This window comes from Anomalospiza imberbis, chromosome 8 (genome assembly GCF_031753505.1).
Source record: "Anomalospiza imberbis isolate Cuckoo-Finch-1a 21T00152 chromosome 8, ASM3175350v1, whole genome shotgun sequence".
NCBI classification, from domain to species: Eukaryota; Metazoa; Chordata; class Aves; order Passeriformes; family Viduidae; genus Anomalospiza; species Anomalospiza imberbis.
In genome coordinates, this window is record NC_089688.1 from 16,913,469 (window position 1) to 16,933,586 (window position 20,118).

At 43.2% G+C, this 20,118-nt stretch overlaps 1 protein-coding gene across 2 annotated transcripts; it reads left to right on the plus strand.

The window, feature by feature from the left end:
- Positions 1-1,376: 1,376 nt before the first annotated feature.
- PKD2L1 (polycystin 2 like 1, transient receptor potential cation channel) lies at positions 1,377-19,889 on the plus strand. Of its 2 annotated transcripts, none has more exons than XM_068197501.1 (16): positions 1,377-1,575; positions 3,583-3,937; positions 7,744-7,857; positions 9,188-9,315; positions 10,454-10,710; positions 11,473-11,697; positions 12,073-12,301; positions 12,657-12,827; positions 13,534-13,715; positions 14,691-14,811; positions 15,392-15,490; positions 16,219-16,340; positions 16,657-16,774; positions 16,993-17,129; positions 17,895-18,042; positions 19,055-19,889. In XM_068197501.1, exons 2-16 carry the CDS (start codon positions 3,643-3,645, stop codon positions 19,241-19,243), a joined length of 2,535 nt encoding a protein of 844 aa, XP_068053602.1. In that variant the 5' UTR covers positions 1,377-1,575; positions 3,583-3,642; the 3' UTR covers positions 19,244-19,889. The 2 variants fall into 2 exon arrangements, with proteins under 2 accessions (XP_068053602.1, XP_068053603.1); XM_068197502.1 differs by lacking the exon at positions 1,377-1,575 and adding an exon at positions 2,085-2,101.
- The last annotated feature ends 229 nt before the right edge of the window (positions 19,890-20,118 follow it).

Consider the following 20,118-nt stretch of genomic DNA (forward strand, 5'->3'; position numbering starts at 1 on the left):
AGGAAATATGTGTTAGTAAATATGTCTTTATACAGATGTTTGTGAAAACTTACTGCTAAGTTTACATCACGGTAACAAGTTTTTATAGGTCAATTTCAACCTGTCCTTAGCTAAAATGTCCTTCACTCTCTCTTCACCTTCTCCTCCTCGGGCAGATTTATTGTGCCATATTGGAGACATGTAGGGTTGCTTACTGAAACAGTTCTTATATCTTGGTCTGCAGAAAGCACCTTTTGTGCTGTTTCCTCAACAAGTCTCTCATGAGATGGTTGAATTCCTTAGCCTCTGAACATAACTATAATAAGAATGGTATTATTAAAATGTAGATAAAATCCACCTGTTTGCAAAAAAGAGAACAACAGAAGACTTTATTTAAATGAAAAGTAATGAAAACACACGAACACTAATACACTGTGCTGGGAAATTTTTCAAAATGTCTCCAACAGCTTACTCAACACCAAGGTACTCTGCTAATCAACTAATTGATTGGTACAGCAAGGTACAGCACTAATCAACTGTTAAACATAAGAAATAAACTTTTTAAGCTGTTACCACCACTTTCCCTTTCTCTATTCCTGATGCCATGCATAGTGATAACAACTATCTCTAGCTGTTTTTGTTGCCTGGAAGTGGGAACCACATGCTTGTGTTGATGAGAACCTGCTGAAAATGGATTATTGCCAAGAGAATTAACATAGCACCCTAACTAAGAAAACAGGAACTTGGATATAGAATTGTTTATGCATGGTTGTGTCTCTTACTTTGTTTGTTTTAGTTGCAGTGAAGAGTGACTATAGAATACTGTGTACTGCTAAACTTATATACAAGATTTCTCAAGCACAAGGCATCTGTAAAACTTTAAACCTCAGTGACAATGATTAAGCTCCTGGAAGAAAATTAAAAGTATTGTTCAAAATCTGTGCTGAAACTGATTCTGTTATAGAGCTGGATACTTCTCTCCTGGTCCTCTACCAGCTCTATTCAGCACAGAAATTTGGTCTGTAACTGCTGTCCCAGCATCACCTCTAGCTGGTGAAAATGCTCCTGCCAGGGCTGCTTCAGCAGTGGCTGGTGAGCTCCTGGACAGCCTGACCTCTTGGGTCGGGTGAGCAGACTCGCCTTCAGTCCCAACAAGTGACTGCTCTTATTAACTGATAGGACTTTTTTCTAACCATGACATCTAAATGCTTTGTAGTTCTAATTCAGTGTTTGAGAGTGCTTTTTTAGGGGGAATTTATGAACTCTTTGGTGCTCTCTTCTCTTTACACAAAGGAATTAAATGTGTGATATTGTTTAAAGGTCTGTGTGCTTGGCACACTGACAGAAAAACTTCAGTGGCTGTGGTACTTTGTCTTATTCTAACATGCTGAATCCCATTGTGATAGTGGTTTCTGGTTTTAGAAACAGTCTTCCCTGGGTATCTCTGAAAGGTTCCTTCTCGGCCTGCTGAAAAATGGATTTCAATAAAGAAAGGGAAAAAGAAGAACGGAGAAGAGAAATTCTGTTGGCTGGTTTTCACAAGGATGAAAGTTTTTCAAATAAGGCCCAAGGCACGGTAAGGAAAAGAGATGTGAGGTAAGTGCTCACAGATGCTACCAGACATACACTGTTCCTTAGCCAGGAAATACTGCTGCTCCACAAAGGCTTACATCAAACACCACAGAGGGCATAGCAGAGTGATCTGTGAGGTCCTAAAGTCTGGATCACATTCTCCCCCAGCTGACACATCTCCCATCATTCAAGTTTACTGGCTGGAAAGGAGCTTTTTAGACCCACATAAATTGAGTCACCTCATGCTGCCTGTAAAGTGTTGCATGTGTTTCCTTAATTATAGAGTGCTCTTGGTTCTGCCTTGTGTTAGGCTCTTCAAAATCAGGTGACACAGACATGACCTGTCTTCTGGGCTAGGTGGGTGACTTGGTCTTTCAATACAGGACAATGCCACTATTTTCACCACCTGCTCTGTGCCCCAGCCACTGAGAAGGCAGATCTGCACTGTACCTGGCTCCTGAAGGATGGGGTGGGATGTGCTGTGCCACAGGCAGCAAGAACTGCACTGTGAAAAAAACCCCCATGTTCCCCCAAAGCAGCAGCTCTGCACGTAAGTCATGCTACTTGTGCATGGGCAGGCATATCTGCTGTACTAGGGGTCCCAGAAGTGCAGCTGGATGGCTCTGGCATTGCTGCTGCTTGGGAGCTCTGCAAATGCTTCCCACCTGTTGAACCTGCTGATTCCATGGCCATTGCTTTCATCTGGCTAGGGAGTAATAAAACACAACAGGCTTCAGTCAAAGCATCCAAGCCAAACCTCCAGTGACTTTCCAGCCACTAAGGCTGCTCTCAGTGTCCTGTGCCAAGCAGCTGCTTAGTGCCACGATCTTAGGTGGCATCTAGGGGACATCTCTGCATATCCTAGCTGGCTTGGCAACATCATCTGTATGAACATCAGAGTCCAAAGAAAACATCCTTATTCGGCCCTACAGGTGTGAGAGTCATGTTGCTTCCTTGGGTAATGCCGGAAAAATAGCAACCCTCAGTACCCATGGAGAGGTACCTCTTCTGAAATTATGTATTCAGACCTGAGGAAGGACCAGGCTCAGGCTATACATTCTTTTATAGTCTCATCACCAAGACAAGTGTGTTGTCCTGGGGTTAAGCTCTGGGACCCCTCAGGGTACAGTCACAGACCTGCAGGACCTGTGATGCCTGGGACGACTGCTTGCTGGTGGCCAGTGGTGAGGTGGATGCAGGCAACTCCCAGCCACTGTTATTGCCAGTTTTGCCTGTTTATTGTTTTGATGGGGTTTTTGTTTGTTAGGGCTTGGTTTTGGTTTGGGGATTTTTTAAATTTGTTTTGGAGCTTTTTTTTTTTTTTTTTTTTTGGGGGGGGGGTTTGCTTTTTTTTGGTGGTGGTGTTTTTTGTTGTTTTTTTCTCTTTATTTTCTTTTTTTTTTTTTTTTTTTTCCTTTTCAAATCAGGCTTGCCTCAGGGCTGGCAGGCACTGCAGGGCTTGTGGAAATACCGCGAAATCAGGAAATTCTACCCCCTGGTTTCCAAAACGACCACTACATTTACTCCCGTGTTTCACCCCTGCTTTTACAATCAGCAAGCAAAAGGATGCTGTGCCACCTGCCCGCCTCACGCTGACCCTCGGGGAGCTTCTGCTCTTTGGCCCTTCAGTGCAAGTGGGAGTCGTGCAGCCCCGAGCAGAGGCTGCGGTCCGGCCCCTCTTCTCCCGGGGTCCCCTGGAGCTGACCCGAGCGCTGCAGCCGCTCCGCACCCGCGGGGCCGGCTCCCTGCAGCCTCCTCTTCTCACGGCGGCACATGGGTCTGCTATTGCCGGTACGAAGCAGAGAAGGGCTCCTGGACTTGTCGGTGTTCCCAGGGCGACTGGGATAATAGGGCTGACGGTAGTTCCTAACAAGGGGTAGTGCCACCCCTCTGGTCGGTGTCACCAGCTGAGCCGATATAAAAGAAAGAGAGGATGCTTACTCTCTGCGGGGAGCTGCTGGTGTGCCCTCTCCTGGCTGCTGAGGCAGACAAGCTGTTTGGCATTATCTCTCTGCTAACTTTTAATTCCAGCCTGGGCGGGCAATCGTCACAATTCCAGCTAAAAAGTACTTCTGCTGGCAGGGAGTAGTCATGAATTTGTCTCACCTAAACAACAGAGCTGAGAGCCACTTTCAAGTATCAGAGGTGCATGAACTGGAGACAGTGGGGAAGAAAGCTTGGGACAATCCTGTTTACAATGGCTCTCCCTCGACCTCCTTGAAAATTCAAACCATCTACAACCCCAAGTCTGTCCTGGAGAATCCCTACGAGAATTTTGAAGAGGTTGGGGATCCACTGCCCTACCAGGAAGAACAGAGCAAAGCTGTGAATGGGAAGACAAGTCCTTTCCTCAAGTGCTGCTTCTACATCTTCAGAGGCATCCGAGGTAAATCTCTGATATTTCATTAGAAGGGACGTATTAGCCCTCAGAGTGATGGTGAGGGGAGGAAGAGAAGGAATGCAGAAGGTAGACACTATGAGGTTTCTATGTAGCCCAGGGATCTGTTCAACATGCAGTAGCATTGCTCCAGAGATCATCTTTGGCTGACCCGAAAGGAGCATCTATGTTCTGTGTGCCTTGCTATAGATTCATGGTCTGTCCTGTTACTGTTACTACAAGGTAAGAGACTTAGTGCTGTGGTCAAGGTCATGCAGTGAATCTGTTGGCAGAGCTTAGGTGCTCTGAGTCTCCAGGAGTCATCACTGTGGTGCTGAGACTATTCTGTCTTTGTGTGCATTTTCTAGATAGAATGGTACTGGCCCCTGTGCTACAGTAACATAAGAACTGATGGACCTATCTACCAGAAAAAATCTAGCACTGTCAGGACTGAAATGTAGGGGATTACAGCAATGTATCAAATAATGCTTTTCTTGAAGATAGCTGAAAGAGGTGCTGTTTTTCAGTTTAAAAGACAAAGGGGAATGAAATCTTATGTAGGCTTATTCAGAGGCAAACAAAGCCCTGGGAGCAAGATAAGTTTCCAGTCAGAATACAGTCCTGGGTAAGGGCATTATTTGAACAGTTTCTTATAGAAGGCACAAAATCCCAATATTTTATAAACAGGAAAGATAAAGCAAAGAAAAAAATTCTGGACAATGTGTCTTTTTTTCCTCACTTGGAAGGCAAGAACCTTTCTCAGAGCCATCCCCGCTAACAGTACAAGTGAGTGAATAACAGTATAGCTTGGTCATGAACTGCACAGCCCCTCTATGAGCAATACTTTTGTCATTGTCATTACAGTCTAACACTGCTAATTCACATAGAATTCAGAGCAGAGGCTTTAGAGATTTCTCCTGGCCAAGGAACAGTGCTGAGTGGTTTTGGTAGCTAATTACAGATTACTCTTAGGCAGTGTATCATTTACCTGGTTTATTCTGAAATGCTTTTTCTAGGCATTGTTTGAGGCTTAAAATGGAAAAACATATCCATATTTTAACATCAAATTTCCATTTATGAGCTGCCAGAGTTGAATTTGGAGCATGCAAATGATGATAACTGTCAGGATACTGCATAATTTTCTTCTTCTGACTGCTGCAGCAGTGTGTCCTGACACTAAGGGTGGTAAATAGGGCTGTAGGAAATACCAAAGCTGGGAATCCAAAGGCTGCTTTGAGCCTCACAGAAGTGGGGACATTTTCCTTGAAGAATTTACTTCCTTCCTTTGCATCTTTACTAGGTGCTCATCATTTTTCATTGCCTCTCCATTGCTGGCTTTCCCCCTTCCCTTTCCATTTAATCATCTTGGTGTCTCATGTGGAAAATAGAAGTAGTACATATAAGTCAGACAATGAGAGTTTGAGAGGTTGGGTATTTTGCTTAAAAAACATTTCCTGGGATTACATGTCCATAGCTAGTGGTAATAGTTGGATAATTAAGCTTTTTTCTTGTCCTCATCAGTTACTGTGCTAGGTTAGTAGTGAGTAGCTGCTGCTCCTAGTGCCACTGCTCAGGACTGTTCCTCTGTAAGCAGTGTCCAAGCAACTCTGTGTCCTGGGTTCTGCCTGCCTTCTGCCACCTCTGCTGTTTCATGGCCAGCCCACGGGCACACTTTGCTGGGTATCTGGATGTATGGTGGTTGATGAGGAATACCCAGCTTCCCATTGCCTTTGGAAGAGGATCTCCAGCTGTACCTGAGACTGTGAGCTAGTCACTCATCTGGGTCACAAGTCTGGTTTAAAAGCACACTCAGAAGGTAATGCACGTGTTGCCAGTAATTCTTATCAGTCACTTGTTATTATCAGGAAGGTGAGACTTATAAATGAATTGCATTCATAGCCTATTTTCTAGATTCTCTTCTTTTTTCTTTGCTCAGCCATGTAAGTGCTGGATGGTCATTCAAGGTGCCATAAGGAAGACTGGATAACTTCTAGCCTTGAGTCCTTCTACTCCAAGTGTCATATCCAAAATAGCTGCATCCCCAAGGGGGTAGGTGGTGCCATAGGAGACACAGATAGGAACATGCTTCATGTATGAGGTGATAGATTTCCCTGGCATGTTTCCTAAAGACATAGCTGAAAATAAACCTCAGCTGATAGAGTATTACAACTACTGCATGCCCTCTGAAAGGAATGGAGCAGCCTCATGGTCCTCCAGGTATCATTTTGGGCAAGTCTCTGAATCAAGTTCTCAAGGATATTTGAGTCTCCTTCCACTTAGGTGTTCCTGAGTACACTTCTGTTCTCAAAGTAAAGAAGGTCTGTGCATTTACTCCAAACATATGGATAGTAGGGGTTCCCTGCTCATGGAAAAAACCCCAAACAAACCTGTTAAGACTGTGGTGTAGTCATATCTAAGATGAAGGCAGTAATTTAGAAGCGACCTGAAGAGACGGGAAAATTATTTCCCCATGTTTTTCTCCATTGTGAAGATTCCTGTAGATCACGTGATCACTTTCTCCTCTACAGGAGTTAATCCAGATCATCTCCAGGCTGCCATTTCTGTTGCTAGTCTGGATTGTCCAGAACAGGCTACTGGTTTGTCTGCCCAGATGTGACGGCAGATGCTGTGACAGTCACTATGGTAGTTAATGGTGCAAAAAACTCAAATTTCTTGAGATACCAAAGAGCTATCAAAATTACAGGATAAATGCACACAGACCACTAGAACACTTTTGCTTGCTCCAGGCAAAAAAGAAGTTTGTCATCTGCCAGAGATGACTTCAGATGTGGGGCCTTTGATCAGCTTTGATCCTGGTCTGCAGGAAGATGGTTGTTCCATCCTACTGGGGATAGGAATCAGGGCTGAGCTCTCTAGGAGCTGCAGAAAGCAGCACGACTATGGCAATTATTGACAAGGCTTTCATCATTAGGCTTTCAATTGGAAGTTCTTGTGCCTTTCAACTTCAGGAGCATTCCAGAAATCACAACAGAAAGCCATTACAAAAAGAACAAACAAATACACTAATGGTATTAGGTGGTTCATCAAACACAAAATATCAAGGCTCCTTTTAATGGAAGTATTTCTCTCTTATTGATTGACAACCCTGGTGACATTTAATGAGTTGTGTGAAGAAATAGGATCTTTAGCTGCTGCAATTGGTATATTGGATTCAGCTAAGCTCCATTGTTAGATGTCCTGAAGATCATTTGGCTCTAAATGTAATGTTGCAAATACTGAGTTGGGTTATTTGATTGAGTTTTATGACCAAAAAGAAACCTGCAAGAGTTTTTAGGTAAGCAAGAGACAAATATTTGGGGCCTAATGGTTCCGTATACACTAAAAGGAGTAATAGTTGTAAAGCTAACACCAGATGCAGTTCTGCAATGGAAGACCTCTCAGAAGGTCAGCTGTTGGCACATGGCTGACTGAGAAGAAATATTATTGTTTCAAGAGCTTTTGGGACAAAGACTGAACTTCTGCAAAGATTAAGCTGAATAGTCAGGAAAAGATCAGGCTATAATGAACAGAAAACAGAAGAAACATAAAACTAAATAGTGATTTAGCAAGATAAAAAGCCAATATATTTCAGTGTTGGTTAGCTACAAATCTTTTATTCATGCTGGAATGGTTCTTCTTAGGGGTATTTAGCAAATTTTTATAGGTCAAGTTTTGAAATGACAAGTGGCTTGGCCTTGAAAAGACACAAAACTTCAACTCCCAACAGCGCTTTTTTGCAACAGGACTACAGCTCCTTACATAGCCCTTGAGAATGGCCACGAAAAACTCTACAGTCCCTTCTTTATGCTCAACAGGTCTGTGGGGCACTACGCTGACTGAGAACACAGCTGAAAACAGGGAGCTTTACGTGAAGACCACCCTGCGAGAGCTGCTGGTCTATGTTATGTTCTTGGTGGACATCTGTCTCTGTAAGTAGCTGTCATATCTCATAGGCACCATTTCTGTGTGCAGTGTGAGGGGACTAATGTGAGACTTTATTACTAGTCTTCTTGCTCCACTGTAAATGTTACGTTTATTGTATGGGTGCTCACAGCAGCAAGTTGTCATTAACCTACAGAACTGATGCTGCACAGAGAAGTAAAATTACTGGCCAATGCTAACTGATGTTGGTTAGCCTTCAGCAGGATTTTCTGATTGGCATTATCAGTTCTAGCCATTGACTCCACAGTCCTAGGAGAATCTGTCCGAGGTCTTTTCTCAGTTTCACAGCAAATGCTCAACACCCAGAGGACAGAAACTTCCTGGTAGCAAACACACAGTTCAGGGAGATTTTCCCCTCTGAGACTGGATGGGTGGCTGATAAAACAGATGGCAGCTCACCCTGTTGTTCTTGAGTGAATGTAATGTGTCCCTGTACTGAATGCTAATGCTGATATTGACTTTGTGTCAGTAGGACAATGGCTGTTTGGTTTTGCAAAGGTGCATTCCTTATCACAAGTGAGCACCTGTGGCATGGGACAGTGAAGAGGGTTATATTTCATGGACCTTATGGCAAGAGAGATGGACAGACAATACCACCCTAACTTACTATCATGCTGGCCCAGGGAGACAGTGCTTCAGTCACCCTCCCTAAAGAACCAAGACGCACACACAGACGTACACGTTGTCGCACACAGATGTACATGTTGTCACACACTGACTCATCCAGGAGGTGTGGGGCGTTGTGTCTGGAATGTCAGGTGCTTTATTTTCCTGGTGTCCTTTCAAGAGTAGGACATGTTCTTAGCGATCACCATGATGGATGTTTTTCTGAAGGAAGGAGCACTGGAGAGTTGAAACAATGTGTTTGTGGAAGTTAGAGCCTGCTTCTCTTGGGGTTTCTTGGTAGATGAAAACTTAGCTGGAGCTTCTCACTTGGGAAAATAGGGTGGTCTTCATGACTTGACATCAGAAATTCAAAATATAGGTCATGGACTTTGTTCTGAGAAATAAAATTTCACTCAGAAATTCTATCTGGGAACAAAAACTGTTATCCAGAATGTTCAGTTGTATCCTTCAATGGTCTTCTCTTACTACTTAACTCTTACAGTTGGTCAGTCTGACCGTTTAAACTCTCCAACACAGAGCAGATAAGTTTGTAAATCCCTAAGAAAGCAGAAAGCCCTAAGGTTTATTCTCCTGTGCCTTGTTCAGCTTACCTGTGAAGATATAAGGTACATAGAAAGTGAATATATAAATACAGTTATATCAGGCTCCAATATTCAGGTATAAGAAAGGACCCTCCTCTTGTTCTCTTAGTGACATATGGAATGACAAGTTCCAATGCCTATTACTACACCAAAGTGATGTCTGAGCTCTTCCTGCAGACCTCTACAGATGGCCGTATCTCCTTCCAGTCCATTGGCAGCATGGCTGACTTCTGGGTGGTGAGTACAAATCTGGCCTGCCATGGGGAACCCTGAAACTCAGCTAGACTGGGATATTCAGTTCCCTCTGAAGTACTGTCTAGTGATTTCAGCAAGACATTTTGTTGCCACAAGGTTTTGCCAGCTACTAGCAATAGTCACAATAACATTTGCATGCAAAATATGAACTGATTTAAAGTACAGTTTATCCCTGAGCACTGTGTCCAGAATACTGGCTAGGCTAACTTTTGTGTGTGCCCAGAAGAATCCATTTCCCAGTAAAACAGACAGGACATAACAAAATAATTTTGGTGATGCAAGCATCAGGTCATTGCACAGGAGGAAGTACTGGCCTAGAGAAGTCAAGGAATTTACTTCAGGTTTTCTTGTGACACAAGTTGCTTTGAATCCTAGAGTTCAATGTCTTCAAGCTGGTGTCTTAGTAATAGCCTATGTCCATTTTCATGGCATTTTGAGAACATCAAAATTAACCTGCCTGTAATTCATGCCTGGGCTTGTCTAATCTATAGATTCTTTAGGAAGAAGCTAGATTAAAATTTGCAGTGACTTTTATCAAAGCGAATAAAGGGGACAAACATCTGGGGTCTAACATATTTCTGTCAAAGAATGGGTGAAAGAATAATAAGAGCCTCAGTGAAGGCCATTGAGTTATTGCAACCACTTATCTCTGACAGCCAGAAATTATTTGTCAATTAGAGTTGCCTTTCTCTGTCATATTAAAACACTCCAGCAAACAATGGCACTATTGTTTCCCCACCACTGTTTCCAGGACACTGGCACACGTACTTTTCATCATTCACAAGTTGTGCCAAGGCAATTCCTTGAGATTTGTGCTGACTGAAGTAGGAGAGACAATGAGACTTGTAGGGCTTTTGTCTCTTCATTAGGCACAGAAGGTGCCACAGACACATTACAGGCCTGTGAAAAAGCAACGATGATCCTGCTGCCCAGCATCCCTCCTCTACCACCAGCCCTGGTCTTTCCTCTCTTTAACATACATGCAACACAAACTTCTACTACTTTCCATCTTGGGGACCGGAGAGGGATGTGTCAGGTCTCACTACCTCAGTCCTAATCTAAGAAAATTCCTCCGATGTGTGAGCTACAAAAGAATTGTTCTCCTCTGCCTCCTTTGCAGTACACACAAGGTCCCCTGCTGGATAACCTTTACTGGACAAGGTGGTACAACAACGAGTCCCTGGCAGCACACAGCACCCAGTCATACATCTACTATGAGAACCTGCTGCTGGGTGTCCCACGCATGAGACAACTGAAGGTGAAGAACAACTCCTGTGTGGTCCACGATGACTTCAAGGAGGAAATCTCAGGCTGCTATGATGTATACTCCGAAGAGAAGGAGGAAAGGGTCTCCTTTGGGCTCATCAATGGAACGGCGTAAGTACATCTAATCCAAATTAGTCTCTTCTCATTCAAATAAGAACTGCTGAGCTGCAGGATGCTGGGGGTGAGTTTCTCACTTAAAGCTGGAACTCCCCTTGCAGTCAGAGGCAGAAAGTCCTTTTTGTCTATCAATAAGATCTAGTGTCTCTTTGTGGGGAAGCACAACAGAATGAGTTTTCATGTTGGGAAAGCCATAAAAAAATCCAGTGGGGATATAGGAAGAAATTGTTGTCTATTTTTAAGAGAGTGAGGATAAATAAAGACCCTCAGGGCCAGATCCATCAAATAGCAAGCTGGCATTTAGCTGGCAAGTTACTATTTGCTTTCCTCTGGGATTTCAGGAGCCAGAGAAAAGGGAGTGCATCCCTTTCATCTTGATAACCTGTTTCTCTATAATAATGTGAGGTAGCTGCAGTTTAATATCTCTGCTCACTGCACAAGTACAAGAGCATTCTAAGCAGATGGTTGTGTGTGATGTGGTAGAAGGTAAGAGAGTAGATCCTGAGAATAACCCTCATGAAAACAAGACTGATATAGCCAACAAACCTCAGCATTTTCCCTCCATAGTATTGCAAATCATGTTGTGTCACTGCTGGGAAGCACTAAATCAGAAAACCAACCATAATGGTTACCAGTATTATATAGGATCTTCAATTGAAAACTGCTCTGCCCCTTGAAGATATATTTTTTCCAGGGCACAAGGCCATATTCAAGCCTGGGCAGGTGAAGCCTTTCTTTGTGCCTTGTCTGTTGCAGGTGGAGGTACCATTCTGAGGAGGAGCTGGGTGGTTCATCTCACTGGGGAAGACTAACCAGTTACAGTGGGGGAGGATACTACATAGACCTCAAGATGACCAGAGAAGAGAGTGCTGAAGTCCTGCAGGTCTTGAAGGAGAAACTGTGGCTGGATCGGGGAACACGAGTTGTCTTTATTGATTTTTCTGTGTATAATGCAAATATCAATCTGTTCTGTGTCCTGAGGTAAGCTGAGTCCTGACAAAAATTCTTCAGCCTCTTGCATCTTCTTCAATGCCTCAATTTAGCTCTTAAAATGCAAATATTTTATTATGGTCCACCAGTGGGTTGGTGACCACCCCCCTACTATTACTGAGTGATGTCAGTAGAAATTGTATGGTTTAGTGAGAAGTCTTGGTCTTCCTGAAATAACCAGTCACATTTCTTGTGACCTTTCACCCTTTCCTATCACAGGCAGTGAAGCAGCAGAGATACGCCTGCATAAACACATACACAATGCTTCTACTCCAGTGGATAGCTCATGCTCAAGTTTGATGCCTCTCAAAATTATCTCTGAGCTTCCATCCCCTAGTTTGAAATTGTTTCCTTGTCCCTTTCAAGGTTAGTGGTTGAGTTTCCAGCCACTGGTGGTGCCGTTCCCTCCTGGCAAATCCGGACAGTGAAGCTTATACGCTATGTCAGTGCATGGGACTTCTTCATTGTCGCCTGTGAAATTGTATTCTGTGTCTTCATCTTCTACTATGTGGTGGAAGAGGCTTTGGAGCTCCGTATCCACAAGTTTCGGTACTTCACCAGCATCTGGAACATTCTGGATGTGGTTGTCATTCTGGTGAGGATCCTTGCATACTTTTTTGGGGGAGGAAGAGCAGAGATGTGTAAGAACCAAAATAAATAAAGGAATGTAGAAATTAGTCCAGATAAGACAAGAACTGGCATGTGTTTTGCTCTAATACTTAAATGAACAGCTCTTGTGTCTGGAAAAACTGCTAGGAGAAAATTCTTTCTTAGAGATGCCCAAGAGACTTCACAGTCACTATCATTCAGCACTTCAAGACCATACTTTCATAGCCCATCACTAGACTGTAGCTCTGAAGTGGGACTGCAATGAGTTCTGTGACATTTTAATTTCCATGAAAAGCATAGGAACAGTGATCACTGCAGACTATTCCTCTTCCTCTTCGCAGCTCTCCATTGTTGCCATTGCGTTTCACATCTTTCGCACCACTGAGGTGAACAGGCTGCTGGGAGAGTTGCTGGAACACCCCAACACCTATGCAGACTTTGAATTCCTGGCATTCTGGCAGACACAGTACAACAATATGAATGCAGTCAACTTATTTTTTGCCTGGATCAAGGTACTGCAGGGGATCTGGGAAGTGCTGGGTCTCCAGTCAGGCCTCTCCTTCTGGATAGCTTAAGGGTTGTCTCTTCCATCCCTCTGAGTAAATGAGTGTAACAGCTATAGGACAGAGAATTTTCCTCAAAGTCACATGCTCTGTTTTGCAGTAAATCTGGGCAACTTTTCACCCTGCGTTCTGAGGTCAGTTATTTAGAGGTAACAGTCAGGGATATGAGCTCAGACACTGTGGTGTAAAAGTGGTTTTAGAAAATGCTGAGTACCATATAACTTTGTCCATCCTACACTATTTTGGTATTCTTGAGGATAATCTTGCAAACCATGTGTTTTTTTCATGATGATCACTCAAGAGCTGGAAATTACTCATCTGTTGACATGGACTTTGCATTTCAACTAAAGCATCTTGGTGTGGTGGAAAGCCACCAAGGGGCTCCTCATCAGCCTTAAGAGACTGGTCCTTCTAGCAGTCCCTGTTTATATTTTCCTTTGACAAAGGGAACAAAGTCCTATGATTATGAACCCAGTGAAGGATGGTGGCACACCTGGGATAAATTTCCTGAAGACTAAGCCACCATTCCCTAGCCACCTTTCTCTTCAGTACTTTGGTCCTGTAGTGAACCTCTTAGTAAGTATGTGGATACATGAGAGAGACTGACCTAGCTGATGGTTTGGCCTAACTTTGTCCCCATTCTTCCATCCTGCAGATATTCAAGTACATTAGCTTTAACAAAACAATGACCCAGCTCTCCTCCACGCTGGCACGTTGTGCCAAGGATATCCTGGGTTTTGCCATTATGTTCTTCATTGTCTTCTTTGCCTATGCCCAGCTGGGTTACCTTCTTTTTGGGACACAAGTGGAAAACTTCAGTACCTTTGTTAAATGCATGTAAGTGTGTAAGTTTAGTACCATGTTTCCATAATTTTATCAAAATAATTTTAACTGCTTTCCACCCTTCCCCCCAGCTGCAAATCTCAATGACAATCAGACACCTGTTGTATCTCATTGTAATAAAGCCACAATGGTTAATAAGTTGCTCACAGCCTTCTGGTTGTGACATCTTCATGGACAAAAGAACGCAATAAGAAAACTGAGGACTACAGGCAGATTTCTGTTTGTCTGGTGTTTTATCAGTAAGGACAGGAGAGATGGTGGATATTGGTAAGGATATCTGTTTCCATAGAAGTCCCACAGATACTGATCAATATATCTGAAATGGAGGATGACCAGTGGGTGGATGAGCACACATAGAAGGCAGTGTTGGGGAAGTGAGTTAAAATCCCATCTCGGACAGTCCTGCAGTCCATGGGCCTGCTCAAGTAATGTGTGATGTTAATGGAAGTATCTGCCACAGCAATGGCTTTCAGCTTGTGTCCCACAGACTTCTGGGCATCCAGGTCCTGCTTCAGAAGGATCTACAAGAGAAAACAGAGATAAGGAAGCTTAGGATCAATACACTTAAACTTCTATCATTACAGGGGCTATGAACTACAGAAGGTTGAAGAGCACTGTCCAGTTCTAACATCCCTCCATAGCCTCACAAAAAGAGATGGCTTTGTTGAGTCAAATGCCTTTAATCAGGGAAAATTCAGGTTGTTTTGTTTTTGACTCCTATTTATACCAAAACGCACTTTGGACAACCTGAGTTTGTGCGGAAACCATGTTCTATTTTCCTCTTGCTCTAACCAGATCAGCTTGCTTCACCCCTGAAATACCATAGGTGCATTTAACTTGCCACTCTGGAGTGACCTAGACCCTGCTCTGGTTTGTGCCTGTGCCCATCTGGGCTGCAGGAATGTTCAGGATCACCTCAGGACTGTTTGTGTGTGCCTTTGTGTGACCCTGTGCTCTTTCTTTCCCCAGTTTCACCCAGTTTCGGATCATTCTCGGTGATTTTGACTACAATTCCATTGACAATGCCAACAGGGTCCTTGGGCCTATTTACTTTGTCACCTATGTGTTTTTTGTTTTCTTTGTGCTTCTGGTAAGCAACAACATCCTCCTTATCCCTGTATTGAAAGCAGTGTTTGAGCGACCCCTCCTGACAATCCCTGGGTTAGGTGCAAATGCTTAGAAAAGGAGTTTCTGTTACAATAGCTTTGCAGTGCAAATAGAACACAGTAGGCAAAGAATGTGTTACTACAATTGGGGATTTGATCATTAGGGTGATTAAGGGCCAACATCTGTTAAGGTGAAGACTAAACTGACTGGCTTTCTAGGCAATGGATGCAGAGGGATGCTCATAATAACGAGGTTAAACACCCACTGTCAGGAGTCCATATGTAACCTAAGAGTTTGCAAGAGAAGCTACCAAAGGTGGTATTTGAGGTGGGAACAAATGTACTTTCAGCCATTGTTTTAACTGCAAAAACTTTAGAAAATATGGTGTGGCTGAAGTAGGCCTTTTCTTGACCCTCGTTAATTTGCCCAAGAGATACCCCATAGGGAAACAACTCCTTGTTTAATTAAGTCTTGCACATCTGTGCCTGTTTCTTGCTGCTTCGGGTGCTGGAGCAGGCAAGATGTCTCATGCGTATTCATTTTGCTTCTTCCCCTTTTCCTAGAACATGTTTCTGGCCATCATCAATGACACCTATTCAGAAGTCAAGGAGGAGCTTTCAAGCCAGAAGGATGAGCTGCAGCTCTCTGACATCTTGAAGCAGGTGATGAATAGTGAAAGCTGTGCTACTCTCTAGCTAAATCATGAAGGATTTTTTAAAGTCCCTGACCTAAGTGGAATTTACTAGAGAGAAACAGTAGTTGCCATCTCCAGATCTTGTGTGCACAAGAGTCACAATTCTTTTCTGGGATAAATTGAGGTCACAGACCCTTTGGCAATGGGAAGATGAGAAAGCAGGCATTGGGGGAATCCTGTTACTTGATGTAGTGTTTCTGAGAGATTTTCTTCCCAGTATGGTCTCTAGACAAAGCTCTTTCAGTCCTTCATAAAATGTACTTTGATTGATAACATGGCAAGTCCTGCTGTGCTAAGTTGAGCCTGTTACTGTGGCACAATTCTAGCAGGTTAAATCTGTCTTTCCCATGGGCAAATTCCAGAAAAGTTTCTGGAACGTCGCAATTCTGCTGTGGGACCAATATTCCACAAGGAATAGTATTTGAGACATTATCTTAAACAGCTGATGTGTTGGGAAATCAGATAAAGGAAGAACTGGGGTGAGAAAAGAAGAGGGTTAGCATGTTAGTGTCACGCTGAAGGTGTGATTCTAGTTTAGAGACGAGGTTCATACAACAGTGCTTTATTTTTTGCTTATGGAAAGCTTGAAAACTCCTGCTATTACTTAGCATATACTCACTTGTATCCCACTGCCCACTCTGCTCTACTTTTCACTGTTCTGTGTGCATGATTCTGTGTCTGTATCTTTGGTAACAGAGCTACAACCGGACACTCACGAGGCTGAAGCTGAAGAAGGAGCGGATTTCTGATGTGCAGAAAGCCCTGCAGAATGAAACCAAACAACTAGACTTCGAAGACTTCAAGAACAGCTTGAAGGAGTAAGTGAGTCAGTTTGAGGGATGTCCACTTAGTCCTTTCTCTTAGGAATACAGGTAATTAAAATTTTCTGCTTTTCAAGACAAGGAGAACAATTTGCTTTGATCTGGGCAATTTAAGATTAAAAAAAAAATATTTTTCCTCAAATGTTTAATTTACTGTTCTAAATACGTTTATGTAACTATCTCTTGCCCATTTGGGATGTTTAGGTTTATCACTGGCAGGAGGAAACAATACACTGATTTCAAAATTCCCCCTCTGTTACAGCTTAACAGTATGATTCTATGCTTTGAGTTTTCTCTTTCTATTCTTTTGCAGACTGGGCCATGCAGACCATGAGATCACAGCAGCTTTCTCCAGATTTGACAAAGATGGCAACCACATCCTTGATGAAGAGGAGCAACAGCAGATGAAGCGTGACCTAGAGGCAAAAAGGGTATAAAAATGGGGCAAGGAAAAAATCTTCTGCCTGGTAGACATACTCCAAAGTGAATCTTTGGGTTTATGGTATAAACTAAGCAGGCAAGTAAAATATAGTTCTGACTCTACCTGCATGCAGCTGAGTGTATTGTTGCCTGTGAAGCTCTGTGTCATTGACAGTAAAGCCAGCCACAGAGTTGTATCCATATTTGCAGCAGTTTATTTGTTTTCCAGGTTGCTCTGAATACAGAGATTGAAAATCTAGGGAAATCCTATGGTGACAACAATCTGGATGAGAATCTGACCTACATGGAAGCAAGGAATAACCACACCAATAAGGCCACCTGGGTCTCCAAAGAAGAGTTCCAAGTGTATGTTTGTGCTGTTAGTAGTTTAAACACTCTGCAAATGGGGGGCTCCATTTCCTGCTGCTTCCTTCCCCTTCACTCTTTACAGTGGTGCTGAGCAGTTTCAATACGATCTTGTCCCTTTTATCTTGCACATGTGTAAATAAGCAGGTCAGGAGATAACTGGGATTGTTCTAGTAATGTTGTTTACTTGTTCCTGTAGAAGATTGAGTTAAGAAATTTTGCTTTCTGCCTCTTGAATAACCTCTGCAGCTGTCATCTAGCCACAGGCAATATGCTGTCATGTTTCAGGTTATAAGGTGGCCCAAATAACTGGGCCAGGGAAAGTTGATACCTTTACAGAAGGTCCTGTAGCAATAAATATCCTTGATTTATAGCCTAGCTGGCCTTTATCCTTCAGGTCCAAGAATAACACTTGGCTATTTCCTCCATAGGAGGAGCACAGGATAAACACAGCAGAGTGAATCAGTATATCTTGATTCTGCTACAGAGAAACACTGAGCAAACCACATAGAGCCATATCAAAGGAGAGGCAGGTGCAATATTTAATAATGGAATTATGCTGTGTCTAGGCTGGGATCCATCCTAAGCAGAACCACTGATTACAGATGAAAACACAGTATAGCAGGGAGTTACGTCACCAGTAGGTGACATAATCAGTGATCTGGGAGCATTCACTTCTATTTGAGGTCTCTGGGAGATGTCTGCAGCAAATCCCTTTACTCATCACAAGAAAAAGCTTACAAATGCTCTCCATGTCTCCCTCAGCCTCCTGCATCGTGTGCTGCAGTTGGAACAGTCCATAAACAGCATTGGCTCCAAGATTGATGCAGTGGTGAACAAGCTTGATGTGCCAGAAAGAAAAGAGCTGAAGAGGAAGGATCTGTTGGGCAAACCACTGGGTGATGTTAGCAAGGTTGGTAGCTCTGCACCATGCATTTGAACCACCTTCAGATCAGGTGACTAGCTCTGCTGGGAGAAAGGGCCTGGTATCATCTTTGCTTTTCCAGTCTTCATTGACTTAAGATAAAAAGGCTTGGGCAGGGTGTATGATCAATCCTTTTCTGTTTAAGCAAAATGACATCAAGCCTCTTGTTTTCATGTCCCCACAGTTAACTCTAATACCTTTAAACACACCTTCTGGCTCCTTTGAGGCCGCCCTCAGCCCTGTGGCAGTGGATAAAATTTGCCTGTCTTCAGTTGTTTTCTAACTGTTCATCCTCAGACATTAAAATGATCAAACTGTCCTTTCCAGCAAGAGCAGCTCATGGCTGTCATGGACTGTGATCTTAACATCTTGCCTGTGGATTATTTATCACACATGTGATGGAAGATTTGTCAACTGTGTGCTTATAGCATATCACTGCAGAATTGTGACTTTTGCCAAGGAGTGCCCATATTGAGTCAAGCAGTGTATTTTGGATTTTCAGTTTTAAAGTCAAAGGCAGCAAGGCATGTGGGAGCCATGTCACTACTCCATGGTTTTGTGGCTTCAATAATGAGAATAGCCAAACAGCACAAAGCAACCTAGCAGAGTCAGAAAGAAGTCTCCCTTTTGCAGAGTAGTCTTGTGATCCCTTCACATATGAAAGAGTGTTTTGGGAGGTCCTACTCATGTGAACATGCCCAAAATCTTATGCAAGTGTTTGTTTGCAGATTTGCTGTGCCACTGCATTTCTGTGAATATGCTCATAAAGAATGAAAAGGGATGAATCTCTCCTTGTTTGTCTAAAGCTTGAATGTGCATTCATCAGTGTATTGCAGCAGTGTATTGGATCATTAATAGACAGGCAGGCTTGTTCTAATTTCTGAGAGAATGTGGGAAGATATTTTAGTATCATACACATCCTTGCCTCTCTCCTAGAGTGTTGCTAGACTTCTTGGTAGCTTTGCTGACATTGCAGGTCACACTTTCTTCTTGTTCACAGGAGGAAGAAACCAGTCAGGAAGAGCTGCACCCCCAGAGCCTAGACCAGCTGGGGAAAGAAGAAGCAGAAAGTTGGGGAATGGAACACATACAGAGAAAAAACCTGAGTGGCAACTCTTCCCAAAATGGAGTCTATCACATCTTGCCCAAATCAAGTGTGCTGGGGTTTCAGGTGCCCAAGAACCTCTAGACAGTCTGATGTGCACTTCTATAGCAGTGCTCAACAGCCCAGTGATCCTAGTCTGGCTGCCATGGTACCAAGTTACTGTCAGTTGTTCCCCCGCTATTAGAATAATCCAGAGAACTGGACAGAGACACCACTGTTGCCAGCAATTCTTAATGTGAAAAATTAGGGGTGCTTTTCTCCAGTGTAATGATGTATCATGTCACAGAGCTAGAAGTTCTGTCCCCCTTCACCTTCTCCCCTCTACCCATGTCTCAGGAAGAGGTGAAATTTGGCACTAGGTGATGTATTAGGTTTCTGCCTCTGAACAGGCTGGCCCAACATTGTTTATCTAGCCTTGCCCAAAAAGTAGGGACCTCAGAACTCTGACTGTTTGTGTCCAGATAGGTATATTGCAACTTGTTCCCAACACATTGGTCTGCAGGAGAAAGATATGGCTATCATGTAAAGAAAGCAGAATATTATCACCAGTGTGAAATGGAAAGAAGAAATGTAGTTGTTTCTACCTGGTGACAGCCAGTTTTGTTCTGCTGTAGTTTGTTTCCAGATTACCTTGGTAACCCTTGGTACCTTAGGTTCAGGTGTTGAGGAAAGAGACTACTAGTGCTTGACTCTGGATAACTACAATAAGAGTTGACACCAGTGTAACTGGGAGTAGGTCTGAAATATTCTAAAATGAGAAGCAGTTGGTGGAGTCCTAGATCTGAGTGTTAGGGAACAAACTTCTGGTTATATGTTTCTAACAAAGCTGTTGACACTAAGAAAACTTTGTCGTTTATTTTCGCACTCCTTCAATTGCATCTCAAGGTTCTTGCACCTTGCAAACTAGTACCCCATTTATGAAGTTTGATGCTTCTTGTTTTTGTCAAGGAAACAAATTT